The sequence below is a fragment of the Mytilus trossulus genome, chromosome 2, assembly GCF_036588685.1.
Source record: "Mytilus trossulus isolate FHL-02 chromosome 2, PNRI_Mtr1.1.1.hap1, whole genome shotgun sequence".
Lineage (NCBI taxonomy): Eukaryota > Metazoa > Mollusca > Bivalvia > Mytilida > Mytilidae > Mytilus > Mytilus trossulus.
In genome coordinates, this window is record NC_086374.1 from 27,274,263 (window position 1) to 27,290,071 (window position 15,809).

At 31.5% G+C, this 15,809-nt stretch overlaps 1 protein-coding gene across 6 annotated transcripts in view; it reads right to left on the bottom strand.

Annotated features, from left to right (window-relative positions):
* The window catches only part of LOC134706880 (rho GTPase-activating protein 12-like), a 36,348-nt gene extending 25,262 nt beyond the window's left edge, over positions 1-11,086 (bottom strand). For 5 of the 6 annotated variants that reach the window (XM_063566225.1, XM_063566224.1, XM_063566221.1 and 2 more), the window contains exons 1-4: positions 10,016-11,086; positions 9,010-9,216; positions 7,343-7,375; positions 1,376-1,528 (exon numbers count right to left, since the gene is read on the bottom strand). In XM_063566225.1, coding sequence (XP_063422295.1) covers positions 1,376-1,528; positions 7,343-7,375; positions 9,010-9,216; positions 10,016-10,615 — 993 coding nt within the window. In that variant the 5' untranslated portion in view covers positions 10,616-11,086. The remainder of the gene's footprint in view (positions 1-1,375; positions 1,529-7,342; positions 7,376-9,009; positions 9,217-10,015) is intronic. The other variant, XM_063566220.1, reaches the window with a different exon arrangement.
* Between the last annotated feature and the right edge of the window lie 4,723 nt (positions 11,087-15,809).

The window sequence follows — 15,809 nt, forward strand, 5'->3', positions numbered from 1 at the left end:
GGAAAAGTCTACCTCCAAACTCAACAAATATGTTGTCGATAAGAAACTCCAGCATACTGACTACTTGTTCTTCTGTGTAGCATGATTTACCTTTTTGTTTGTCACTATTAACGAAATATGCTTTATGAAATCCCAAAGTAATAGATTTATAGCGTATGCTACCATTTTTATGTTGAAAGGCATTGTGAATAATTTCTTTTAGGCGATTTTTCAATTTTACATGGGGAATGGTGGTATACAGGGTTGAAAAATCAAAAGTTTTGATGGAACTTATTTCAGAAAGAGACCGAGATTTGAAATTGTCTAGAAGTTCTTTAGAATTTTTAAAAATCCACATATGGTTAATACCACTACGCGTGTTAACAGTTTCACAGTATTTCTGAAGACCCTCTTTCACTGCGGACAGAATTTTAGTCAATCTAATAGACAATTCTTTAGTGGAACATGAAGATGAGCCAGCAATATACCGTTGTTTGTACGGAATTTTATGAAGCTTTGGTATCCAATACAAACAAGGCAAGTCCTCCGATTTGGTGTTCAATGTAATGTTTATTGAAGCCATGAAGGACTTATGATTTGCTAAAATCTCATCCTTGTCAAATGATATGTCTTTGTATGTGGGATTACCTGAGTGCTCCGTTATACCCAATTCTTTTACAAGACATTCGTAGTAATACGATTTACATACAAAGACAATATTATTTGAAGCTTTGTCCGCAGGAACAACAACATACTTATCATGAAGAGTTGATAGACATTTCATGACCTCTTTGTCTCTGAAAACGGACTTTGGTCGATTGTTCACACAGTTTTTCAACTTGTGAATGCGATGTTTTATCAGAGACCTGATAGTTTTAACCCATTCTGACAAAGTGTCCAGTTCAACTTCTTCTCGCTTAGCCCATGCTCTGGCGTAGTCCTCAATAGAATCCATAATTATTTTGAAGTTATGGTTCCAATTGATGTGTTGGGGTTCTCTAAACTTAGGACCATGAGAAATCACCTTTCGGAGATTTTCATGTTGAATTATATTTAGATCCCCAGTTATAACATGACCAGAGGGGCTGTAATTATAAGGCGAGTGGGAACAGTCACATGTCTGAGGGATTTTAAGGTATTGTTCTAAGTCAAGGTCCTGCAATGCCTGTTTATAGTTAAATATTTTAGGTGCAATGGTTTTGGTGTAAATGCAAGTTTTACTCAATCCATGAAAACTGATACCCATGAAAATAAATGAATCCAGAGTCCCCAACATCTACTATTATTTACAGTTACAAAATCATGCTAAAACAGTTGCTGTACTTAATAAAAGATTATATGCAGTAATTCCATTAATAACAAAACCATAAGACAAATATCACTGTTGAAAACAAACCCGTTCATCTGAATCCTCATTAGCATAAACTGTGCCTTCTTTGGTTTCTTCCACGCACCATCCTTCTGGAATGTTTGTTAATGTTTGGTCTACATTGATTTCTGGTAAAATACCAATCCCTGATCTACTGACCTTGGCATCTAACTTAGCTGCCTGTAAATATACAGTAAAAGTTATGATTTCTGAAAAATGATGAAGATCCAACTCAACTACCTGTAAATAAATGTATACAGTAAAACTTACATCTTATAGGATGATTCAACTTGTCTGCCTGTTAATATACATTAAAATTTACAACTTGCAAATGAACAATGGTGATAATTAGTCTCTGTAATACTATTCCGTATAGCTGTAAATGCAACAACCTGAAAAAAATTTAAAACACCAAAATTTCCACCCATTCATAGGTGACTGCATGTTCACTAAATTTCACCTTTTTATTTACTAGCAGTAGAAATGACGAAAAGTCCCTTATCTGCTTATAATATCAATGGAATATACTTGAGTAAGTCAGAGAGGATTTTGGAGAAACTACAAATATTGCCCACTCTGTGAATGTGCTGAAAAGACAAGAGACCCCACCACAAGTTGATGTGTCAGGCACACTGCTGCTCAGAAGAAAAAAATATTCAAAGTAAATTATTTCAAATAATAATATTGTTTCTATTTTGGGTTTGATATGTTTTATTTTTTGTTGTTTTTTTAATATTAAATTACTCTACCATAAAAACTGACAATGACCTACAGTGTGGTCATTTGAATTTAAGACAATTTAACCAAAAGTTCAATCCATGTATCATTCAATCTTACCTTTGAGAAACCAACAAACACGTTGAAAATACCTTTCAATAATTTCTTAATTATGTGATCCTGTTTTGTCACATCTGAAGTCAATTTTGATATTTCGACTCCAATGTAAGATTGCCAGTGATTAATGATCTTGTACGTTGATGGTGCTCATGTTTTAGATATGTGGTGGGTTTTTTTAACTGATCCAATGTTACAAAATACCATGTGATCATGGGATCTCAAATAAATTTGCTTGTACAAATGCTTGAGGAACTTAAAAAAATCCTCTTTGAGGATTTGTATACTAGACAGTTCTATTTATCTTTTTTTCTCTTTTTTTACAGAAGTCAAATTACAGGAAGTTCTATCTATTAAAAATACATATCGTAATAGACCATAATGAGATCTTACTTTTACTCATTATACATAAATGTACAATTTCATACAATTTCCTATTTTAACTTTATTTATAAGGAAACAATTTTGATGTTCAAGGGTCATCATGATTTTTCCGATACACCTTCTGTTCAAACATTAAAAGTGAGTGTTAAAAACAATTTCCTTATATTCCTGGTATCCAAGCTGGTAAAATTTAACAAAAGTAATTGTGCATAATCATGTTATGCAAAACCTTTTCTTTCAAAATATATGCACAATATCATTATATGATTATTATGTTTCATTAAATTGTAAGAAAGGGTTGAAGAGGAGTTGTAGATACAAAATTGTTATATATCTCTGAATAAAACGTCTAGGGAGTGGAACAGATCACACTTATCTAAATTTAATTGGCAGTTGTTCACAAACAATTTTACTTGGCTGTTTTAGGAGGAGTTGCTGACACATACTGAAAACTCCTTTTAAATAAAGCTATAGAAAAGTCAATGCTTAAGTAGAAAAAGATCAAAAATATTCAGCCAAAAAACAATAAATAGGAGATTCTCAAATGCACATGGCATAGTATAGTAATTTTATTCTGAGAAAAAAGGCATTATCAAAATCATGATTAGAGGTTTGGGGAGCAGAATATAAATTGTGTATAAAAGGTGGAAATCTCACTTGTCCATATCCATGCCATCTCAAAGTTAACCACAATAATCATTCAGATGAAGAAATGAAATAAGAAGGTGCAAGACCAAGCTTTGAATTCTGTGAAAAAATCACAAAAAGTTGTCCAGTAGTTCAGGAGCAGTTTGTGATACATAAGTGAGACAGAATGATGAATGGACGAAAAGACAGAAAAAAATCATCCATCACTACAAATTGATACTTTCTGAAAATTCAATCTCAAAGTCCAAAAGAATATTGAAAATATTCAAATACAAATGATCAATATATATAAAATTGTACAAATGATATATAATGTAGTAATTCTCAAGTGTTTAAAATGAATTAATGTTAACTAAATCATCATGAAACAAATCTATTCCTCTTACCATTAGTAACGGGTGATTATAGGATAAGACTATAGCCATTATTGTACTAACATCCTCTACCAAATATTTCTAACAGGAAGTTACATTTTTGTAAAGTGTATTTTTAAATATTGCGCACACTTTCAATTCATTTTTATCTATTGGTTTTTATGTTGGAGTGATATAGGAATGATTAGAAAAAAATTCAATAGTTATTTTAACAGAACAATGTTTGATTATAAATGTAGATATTAAAAAATAATTACAACAATTGACTAAATACACACACACGCTTTTCCAAATATTTCCTGGATTTTAAAGTAGTCATCCATCAGACAAATTTTAATAACAGATATTATAATGTGCATTTGTTGACTAAGTTAAAGTGTAGTTTAAAGAATAAAATACATTAACGAGACTAATTTTGGATGATGAAAGGTAGAAAATAGGTAAATAATTTCAGTCTATAAAAAGTCTATATTTACTTCAATAAGAGGCAGTACTAACATAGGTATATTATTTTGAGTCATTTTTTGACGGGGTAAATTTTAACTGATAATATTATTAAACTGAGGATTCATTATATATATTCGAACGATTTTTCATGGATGGCAAAAAAACATGCCTTTTTGTGGATAGGTGATTTCGTGGCTTTGCCAAAAGTTGCATACAATTTGTAATTTGTTGAACATTTAAATTTGTTGTTCATCTATTGGCTTGAGTTAAATGAAGGACTTAACGAATGAAATAAAGCATAAATTGAACTTTCGTAGTCTACCTTATTGTACATTGAAAAAATTTCACAAAAGTTGATGAAGTGTAAACCATTAATAAGGATAAGATACGTCACTCTTTATCAAATTCTTCCACGAGCATCACAAAACAGAGTAAGGAATTAGCACCTTTCTTAAAGTTTGAAAACTTTGCTCTCAAAGCAAAATGAAATGTAAGCTATTGCTCCCTTAAAGTTTTGGCAATCAGGAAGTAGAAAGGCAAGGCATTCTTTGAACCCTTGAACAACTTTAGTAGTGCATATTCCATTACATAATTTAATTAACATGTATAGAAAATATATTCTTCAATGGCATTAGCTGGATATAAATTCAAAAATATGTTGCCTCAACCTTTTTGTTTCAAGTCAGCGTAAAAGTGGTGATGCGATAATATAAGAATAAAAGAGCTTGGTCCTCAAAAAAATATCTCTTACATCTAATGTTGTGTTGATATTCAATGTTTATGTTACATACATGTGTATTTGTATTATATATACATGTATATTTATAATGTTTTCCCAACATACTTCCTGTGTGTAACTGAGTTCGATGTAATTGATTATATACATGAATTTGGTCATTATCTAGATATCATATTTTTTTTAATTAAAGCAGTATGTGAAATATATACATGTATATAAAATATATCAGAAAATTCTTAGTCTATCTATTGCAAAGGAAAAAAAAATCTTCTATGGGAATCAGTAGGTTTTGGTTAGGTTATTTAGATTTTAGAAGATGACCTGTCCCATTGAATACCTTGTAAATACATTAACTATTGGTCTCTATGGAGATCATTTGATGGGAACTTTTCATTTTTTTCTGGAAAAAAAACATTTGATCATGTACACAATTCATAGAACAATTGCTATTTTGTTTATTCAATAGGACAGTACATCTTCTAAAAGTGCAAATATTCTGACCAATATATAGTGATTCTCATAGAAGGTTTCATTTCCTTCGCAATCAAATGTTGTAGTACTCCATTTTATGTTTTGCTAAGCACATAAACAAGAGGCCCCTTTGACACTTAATATTCCTACATTTTTTTAATAGCAATTGTAGCTGTTAGGTAAAAGGCATGAATCTCAATTCTTCCTAGGACCACTTTCATATACTGCAAATTCAGTGTTATTTGAACAGGCTTGAAATTATCAGATTCAAGAAGTGACAGTAGTGTTAATAAGTTGGTGAGTTTAGCAAACATAGATTTGCATTTAATTAAATTGACCTTAATTTCTAATAGTTAGCAATCTGGTATAATAAACCTTTATGCCACCACACCAGGGGCGGATCCAGCCATTTTAAAAAGGGGGGTTCCCAACCCAGAGTAAAGGGGGGTTCCAACTATATGCTCCCATTCAAATGCATTGATCGTCCAAAAAAAGGGGGGTTTACGGGGGTTCCCCTGGATCTGCTAATGCACACATCCTTTCAATCATTTGACAATAGATAGTTGGAATCACAGTCATCTATGTCTATATTTCAACAGATTAAACTGTATTAAAATTGGCTTTAAAAAAAATCTAAATAACTGCCAATTTTCTTATGAACATTACACTTGTAACTGTTGTTATGAAGAGCAATTCTAAACACCACTTAAGCTCATCCCAAGATCACATTTTCGTTCCTTTTGAACACTTTTTTTCAAATAGGGTTTATTATCATGTATTTTTAATAAAAACTTCAAATACAATAGTGAATCATTTTTTTCTGATTATATTAGTTATCTAAGCATGCACCACCAATATCAAGCTAAGCTTGAAAGCTAACTTTTTTTAATACATGTAGTTTTATTTCTAACTACATCAGATTCAAAAGAAATATCAACATTTGAGAAATTTCAGCTTGACAGTAATAATGTGTAACAATGGACAATATGACATCAATGGAATATAGTATACCAAAAGAAAAAAATTACAGTACCAATTTTTATGCACCAGATGTGCAATCAAATTAGGATACATGTATCACTATTTACATATCCTGTGCATTTTCAGTCAGCTATCTGGAAGTTATAAAACCTGAGTAATAAATATAAAGTTTAAGAAAATGATATTTTTTTTTCCAAAGTGACTATCTGTTACATGCAAATACTACTGATGAGATATGAATACATGTAGAGAGATACACTTAGTTGATTGTCAAATATGAATGATATATCAAAATTTGAGACAAGTTTACTTATGTTGAGCTCAGAAACGAGAAAGATTTTTCAAATATGTTTTATATATTTTCAAACAAGAATAATGTGTCCATAGTATACCATGCCCCCCTTGTACATTTTCACTATAATGTGTTCAGTGAACCATAAAATTCTAGTGAAATAATAAGTTCACATTTATATATATATATATCAAACAAATCACTTCATCAGGTTCATGATAAAGCCATGTAACAAATTCAAGTTGATGTGAAAACAAGCTACCCTATACCAAATCTTTAACATCTTTAACATGAAAAGGGACGGACAGACATATACTAAATGGCTTAATGCCCCCTCCCATTCCCCCTCACCCCACCCACAATTACTGTAGGTGTGACATAAAATTAGTACATGTACTAGTATAATTTAATAGCAATGATGTATGCAGTATGAAAGTCAATTATTAAAATTTTCATCTAGTTATTTTCTATTCTCAATTTATTACAACAATTATTTTAAGCTAATTTAACATAATTACTAATTACCCAAGATAAAACCAAACATAAAAAGGTTAGGTTGCAAATTTGAGGGAAACTATTTCCTAAATTCCACATTTAAACAATTCATCCAAGTTAAAAAACACACTTAAAAAACAAAACAGGTACACATATCAACATGCTTTCATAATATTTTCCGGGTATATTTTGATAGGAACAACATAAATCCTGAACCAGTTATTATTCAATGTAACAAATTATAGTTCAACCCAACGGATGGGACACAGATTAAGGCTTGCTACATGTAGGTATACTGGTAAGCATGCATTGCCATGGTAACTACTTACTCTAGCTCGTGGTGTAAATGGTCCATGAAGGATCTTCAATTCAAACATAATTTAAGGTTATACAAGCATTCAAACTATTGTGTGATTAGACGCATGAAATGTGATTATAATTATGTGATTACGTATTGGTCAATGGATGGCAACTTCCTAAAGCTGGTCAGAAATGTACTATCCTTAATATATATGAAACTTACTACAAGTACTTTGTTAACCAGTATATGACATTAATCAAGTCTAAAATACTCTAAATCATTGCTATCAATATCACTCATTCAGCATGATTCAAAGATGTCTCCTTTCATGTGTTAAACTCATTATAGATAAAAAAAAAATATATAAATCTATAAAACATGTAAAAAATATTCTAGTGTAGTCTTAAAATTAAAATTTGATTTGTATTTAATAAATTCAGACATTTACTGTTTGAAGCATTTTGGATAAGTCATTCCTAATCCATACAGGATGGTTTGTTCTAATTATAGCCTATGTGCACAAATGATGTATGTATATACTTGATATAGGCACCAATATGCCTTTCACAAGAGGAAATTATTTACACCTTACACAATGTCAATGATTTATTTGTAGTTAATTTCCTGTATTTAAATAATATTTGGGTACATGTATCATTAAAATCTAAATCAAGTGCAGAGGAGTCAAATTTTCATGTAGCGTGTCAAATAATAAGAAGTTTATACATGGGTCAAGTACATTATCAGACAATTAAAAAATATATATAATATCAACTTATCTTTATAACTTTAACATGTATAATTATAACTGGAACATTGTTATACAGCTGTGCTACTAGCAGAAAATGTGAGGAAAAAAACATGACGGTTTAATTCTAGAAAAAACAAATGTCAAATATGCAAAGTTTTCTGATCTATGAAGTTTCTTTTTAAGCTAAATTGATATAATAAACTGTTGACACAAAGAAATGTCTCGCCTGTCTGCAGAAAATTAAAAAAAATAGACCTATCACAAGTAGTACCTATCAAACTGACTTATGACTTAGCAGAATATTTAACATTAGAAATTGCTACATGTACATTAACTCAATGTACCTTGACTGTCACCTATAATGCCTAGAAATAGTAGAAATATAGATTCCACAACTGCAACAAGTGTGTTACGATATTTCTCCACTCGAGACAGTTAAATTTTAATATTTAAAGCACGAGGCTTTACCAAGCTTTTTAAATAGTTGAAATTTAACTGTCGAGAGTGGAGAAATATCATAATGCATGAGTTATAGTGGTGGAATCTGTTTCTCTAATGATTTTTATCCTTTTTTTCAAAGATTGTACTTTTAATGTGACGTCATCAGGCATGGTCACCTTTTATCATGACGTCACAATAGGAAAATTCAGAAGAAACAAAGAAAATTTAACGTCACAATAAATTTCGAACCAATCATTTCTCACACCAGTCAGGAAATGTGAAATAAGTATGAAAATTAGAGAAATCTCTTTCCAAAATTCTTGAGATACATTTGTATTTATTTAACTGCCATCTATTAGTGCATCTTATTTTCTGTCAAACATTCTTATCAATACAGACATGATCATGATATGTTGTACTGAAAAGATTACAAAATATACAATTGTAACTATTATTCATTTCATTATTTGTTTAAATCAACCTTGACAATAATGTAGCATTACCTGTTGTGCTCTTTCATGTTTGTTTGGATGTCTAGGTGGTTTCCATGTTCTCTCTTCTGTTTCTTTATTAATATAAAACAATCTATTTGTTTGGGGATCATGAAACATTTTCCATACATCCAATAATGTTTTAATGTAATCACATTTTTCAATGTCTGGTGATGGTGGTTCATGTTTCGATTGGATTGGTGCAAAATTTGCGTAATCCTGAAAAAGGAAAACCTAATGTCATTAGTTCAAGTGGTTATTTGAAAACTACATATCAAAATTCACACATTCAATTATTCAATAATATATGACAATAGGATTAATTTTATTGGTTTCTAATTAATTTGGCTAAGGTTTGATCTGCAGGAGCTATGTCAATGTATGTACACAATGTATGATATACACTTTGCATGTTTGAACTTTCATGGCAACTCCAATACAACTGGTGCATGTACAATGTATTGTTTTTTTACACCCCTGCTACATTGAAAATTGTAAGTCTCTGCCAATTTTTAAAATCCTTGATTTGATATACATTGATATACTGTACGTTTAAAAACAAAATCCATAAAACTAACATAGAGCTGAAAATTATAATACAATGTCTGTTTTTGATGTGATAATATCAACACATGTCGTACATGTAAATGAAAATAATTTGATGAGTGGTGATATAACACCATTTCTACATGTATATGAATAGTGTATTAGAAAGACAATGAAAGATGCACAAAATTATGATGAAAATGTACACCACAACAAAAATCAGTTCATAAAATTTCAGTTTTTAAAATAAGTCACACTTCTAGATACATTGTACCATTAAAACAATAAATGGTAGTACTGTATCCATGTTTTCTCAGCCTCAAAATAACTAACATGAACAAAGAACTTAATGTGCTGGTCAAGAAATAATAAATAAAATTGCTGTAAAGTGTAATGAAATATATAAAAGTTAACTTGAGCTTTATTTAAATACTGCAAACTGCACATTTGGTATGTGATGTGCAATACTTACACTATCTGTAGCCTCTCCATCATTTTTGTCAGTATCACCTATGCCAGCTTCTGTTCTATAATTATCTAAGTTTACATAATCGCCTTCATCTGAAAAACTCCTTCTAAATGGTACAGTCACCGAAGTAACTGCTGGAATGGTTGCAGAAGGAATGCCGGGGTCTGATATTTTCTTAAAACTTGATTTGCCTTTTCCAAAAGTTATTCCTACTTCACCTGAATTAATATAGTCAGATGACCCTGTATACGCCATATCTGTTTTCACATTCTTACTTCCTGTAACACTTATAATATTAACTTGCTCAATTTTCTCATTGTTGTTGTCACTGCAAGATTGATTTGAGTGGTTTGATCTAGGAGAATGTGTGTCATCATCTAGTTCTTGAACATAAGCAGCTGGTACATAGAAAGTTAACTCATTTGCATTCCCTGAATCTCTAACCACCTCCCACCAATCACCACTTTTAGATATCAAATGATATTCATCCCCTTGTTTCATAGAGATCATGTGACCATCGTCATCTTTATAGGAGTAATCGTATAAGGCCTTTAATCTGGTAATTGGAAAGCCTAGATCAGTGTCGTCTTCTTGGTCAGACATGATGTTGTATTTATTTTAATCTGACAAACTGATTTTTTATTTTATTTGACAGCACTCAGCAGAAGCAATGTTGTTGTTGTTTTATTTAATTTATACAGAATGTTCTATTTTTAAATTGTTAATGACCTGTGGCAAATTTCACAGGTCTACACAAGTCAATGCTACAGGAAAAAAAAACCTTAAAGTTTAGTCGGAGACAGTTGCATAACTTGTTATTAATATGTAGTTCTTTTTCTGACAAAATGTTCTTTGCATTGGTTTATTTAGTGAGTACGAAAGATAATTTAGACCTGTTTCTCACTTTGATCCGATTTAGTAACATGACTTTGTTATGTCTGCCATTAATTAACGTTGTTTTCTAAATTACATTTGTAAGTGTCAAATTAGGGATTAAAACATTGCAGAAATTTTCTTCAGGAAGAAAGTACTTCTTATTCCGGAAGTTGACCGATGACTTCGCCCACAAATCTGTTTTTGTTGTTCTGTAAGTCATGATAGTACGATTTTTATCATTGGATAAATTTGACCTTTGACTTTTGCAAAAGTTTTTGCTAGCGGCAAATACAAACAAATGTTTTACGATTTATAATTCAGACCAGGGACTTCCTATAGGTAACGGACAGAAAGTCACAGGACATAAGGCAGTAAGTTCTAACCATTTAATTTTCGGGTGGTGGGGCGAGGAGTCGAAAACAATTTTTTCTTTCAATATTAGCATTACATTTAGTGGCAGCTGAGGATGAAACAAGCATTTTTTTTCTCAGGGTCATAGACAAATATGATTTTTTTTCTTCAAAAACTGGAAACTGACAAACTTTTTTTCCCAAAAAAAATCCATATCCCATTGTCCCCCACCACCACCCTAGTCCAGCCCTGGCCTCAGTGACTCTTTTTTTTGTTTTTTGTTGTCACTGTGACAACAAAAAAAAAAAAAAAAAAAAAAGAGTCACTGAGGCCAGGGCTGGACTAACCACCACCCCATCCCAGAAAATCAAATGGTTGCTGCCTAAAGTCACAAATATTGTTCTTTCCAGCCTCTGTAAAGAGGGGGGATAGGACCTTTATCGGGACTCCAGGATCGGGTGTTTTTGAGCTTGGGATTTCGGAATCTGGGAATTCTTTTTTTCAAATTTCGGGACCTCGGAATTTCATGATTTTAAGCCCAGGATTTCGGGATTTGGTGTTTTTAAGCTCGGAATTTCGGGATCAGGACCCCTCCTATCCCCTCTCTGTAAATGTGGGCAAGTTGAGAGCAGCAAACATTATTTGCTAGAATGTCATAATTATAGACTCATCAGGGCACAAACCATTTCTACACTACCAATATATAATGTACAAACATAAGTATCAGGTAGTGAACTCATCAGTGATGAGAAAAACGAAAATATTTTAAAGCTGTACAAAGATTTATTTAAGAAACAGGGAGATTTGGTCCATAACAATTATCTTTAGTCGATGTCGATTTAAATGTTGAAACTTTGATTTAATGTTACCTTTTTTTCCGGAACATTTACATATTTCTCAGATACATGAGCCATAATTATATTACAAAGAGTTCATCACATTTTCGATCAAACTGACTTCCGAGTAACGGGCAAACCACAGAATAAACATGTTAAATGTGAATTGAAAATTAGATTATACGAGTTTCTTACATACTATGTTCTAATTTTGTCATTTTTTTTAAGGGAGACGGATTTATATAAGTTTTTCTTGTTTCCGAATCCCTGTATATGATATATTGTATATTTATATTTCATGCAGTTTTTTAATAAATATTGTTTAAACTAAAAGTCACAAATAATGTTTTGACAATTGTTTGAGTATAGAAGAAAAATATCTTGATTTTTTTTTATATACACATATATTCATGTTAAAGTTTAGGAAATGTGTCTTTATACTAGAAAAAAGAAGATTTTTTTTCTAGTATAAAGACACATTTCCTAAACTTTAATATGAATATTTATATGTGTATATAAAAAGAATCAAGATATTTTTCTAATATATTTAAACAATTGTCAAAACATTATTTGTGCCTTTTTGTCCCTGACTTTTTGTCCTGTGACTTTCTGTCCTATATTATTCAGATACAGGAAATACACGTTCATAATCGATAAATCCCAAATCAGAAACATATAATCTGAGTAATAGTAGTCTCAGATACAATATTAATATACATTATTTTATATGTCTGACTCTCTGCACAAATCAAGGATTTAAATAATATTATAATGTAGAACCATACAATCAGAAACATTAAAAAGAAATTGACAAGAAGTCCAGCCCTGGCCTCACAAAATATAACTTGCAGTGATGCCAGGACCGGACTCAATAGACAACGAGGGACTACATTGCCAATGAGACAACTCAGTTCACAAAAGCAAAAATGACACAGAAATTAAATATAGGTTCTCGTACGACCTTCAACAATGAGCAAAGTCAATATCCCAAAGTCAGCTAAAAAAGGCCCCGAAATGACAAATGTAAAACAAAAACGAGAACACTAACGGCCTTATTTATGAACAAATAGTTGAACGAAAAACAAGTGTGTATCAAACAGGTCAACAAACGACAGCCAGACCACTGAATTACAGGCTCCTGACTAGGGATATGTTATACATACAGAATGTGGCGGGGTTAAACATTTTAGCAGGATCACAACCCTCCCCCTTACCTGTGATAGTGGTGTAACAGTACAACATAAGAAAGAACTAAAAAAAAAAACACAGTTGAAACAGACTTAAGGTAGATTCATGGTATACCGCCATCTTGGATTGTACAATCGCAGTACACAAACGGTCCAGTTCTCTGCTATAATCTGCAAATTTTGAGTCAGATTTGCAATTAATTGGTTAGACTATTCATTTATATAAAGAAAAATAGTGATTGATTGCATTTTTCAAGATGTTTTAACAAATATCAAATAATAGTGTATTTTTGAATCAATTATTAAACTTAGCAATCTAAGGGGAGATAACTCTTTTTGTAATAAAATAATACTGGACTGATTTACTTGAAAAATAGCACTGTGATCCATACTTTTTATTATATTTTTGCCAAAAAAAGCATTGTAAAATCTTTATTTTTGCAAAGAGATGGTAAGAAAAGTCGATCTAAGGAAATATATACCAATGACATACCTTAACTCATCAGATGGATACAAATAGAAACCCATTCAGGCTTCCTTTTTTTTATGAAAAATTAAGAAATAGAAATTCAACGAAAATACATTGAAAAGTCCTTTTTACATACTGTGACATCATTTATTTATATCAAAGAAAATCAAAAACAAAATATGCCAAAAAAGCACTTTCTAAAATTGAAACATTTTAAAATGCTAAGGGAGCAACCATTTGACTTTAAGGATGGAGGGTTATGAATTTTTGTCTGAGTTTGAATTTTTTTCTCACTTTTTGTTTTGTTTTTTACGTTATCAATCTTTTTTTAAATTTAACACTGTATTAAAGATATGAGGGAAATCTGGATTCCGAATATTTTTGGTGCGTTATCTGCTTAGTTATTGAGTTACAAGTCATCTGTTATACCACTGTCCCAGGTGAGGGGGGGGGGGTCCCGCTAACATGTTTAACCCCGCCACATTATTTATGTATGTGCCTGTCCCACGTCAGGAGCCTGTAATTCAGTGGTTTACGTTTGTTTATGTGTTACATATTTGTTTTTCGTTCATTTTTTTTACATAAATAGGCCGTTAGTTTTCTCGCTTGAATTGTTTTACATTGTCTTATCGGGGCCTTTTATAGCTGACTATATGCGGTATGGGCTTTGCTCATTGTTGAAGGCCGTAAGGTGACCTATAATTGTTAATGTTTGTGTCATTTTTGGTCTTTTGTGGATAGTTGTCTCATTGGCAATCATACCACATCTTCTTTTTTATATCTGGTTGAATCCTTAACTCATCTATGTGATAGTATTTGATTTCGGGATTTTTTCCTTGTTTGAACCAAACACATTTAATACATGTATTTATGTATATGTCTCAGCATTGGAATCTTTTTACAGATTTCTAAAAACTCGTACAGCTAGGATACCAGGCTTAATCAGGCTTATGTGTTATTGTGGGCACCAGTTGTACTCAATATATATAGACTTGTCTCTTATTTTTTTGGAATACCACGTATGATCAATATCATGAAGGGTTTCTCTGAATTTCATTTGGATGGTGAGTTTGAAAACTTGATGAGATGCACCGTTGTGTACGCCCTTGGTGATATTTCTGCTTTGAATAATTAACTGCATAGTTGCATGTGCTGTGGATGTTTAGCCAAATGGGCTTGTTTTGAACAATTCTGATATGGATAGCAAAGGGTGAATGTCCTTTTTCTGAATTTGCAAATTTTGGTTTCGCGTTTATGCTTTTTGTAGGAATTTACATCGTGGGAACGATTATTACAGATACTGGTGGACAGCAAACGAGTTCGAAAAAAGACATGCACAAGGAGACGTGATTTATTAGAGACATATATCGTTTTGAGTATAATCATTGAAAAAATAGATATTGAAAATATAGAAAAAGACACTAATTGCTGGTCAAATTGAATTTATTGGGGTTAATATTAGATTGTTGGTGATTTGGATTTTCGCCTAACTCACGACCCCCTATAATGAGTACTCTGGCCTTTGTTAGTCTTGTTTTATTTTAATTTTAGTTTCTTGTGAACAATTTGGAAATTAGTATGGCGTTCATTATCACTGAACTAGTATATATTTGTTTAAGGGCCAGCTGAAGGACGCTTCCGGGTGCGGGAATTTCTCGCTACATTGAAGACCTGTTGGTGACCTTCTGCTGTTGTTTTTTATTTGGTTGGGTTGTTGTCTCTTTGACACATTCCCCATTTCTATTCTCAATTTTACTTAATTAATATTGAAGGTTTTTTTCTTCTCAATATTGACCCATATATCATGTGTATTTCGATAAAAATTCATCATCCGTTTATATATTTCTCAGTAAGAGTTAGAAATGCAGAGACATGTCACATGCTTGAGATAGTAGAGACATGTCACATATATTTGAGATCATAGAGACATCTCACATGCTTGAGATCGTAATTGCATTTGTACAGTCATTTTTCCATATAAAATACTACCTCAATGATGAATCAATGATATATTTGACATATAAAAGTTAACCATTCCAGCGACATGTCAGTATGTATAGTGTTTATATATAAAAAAT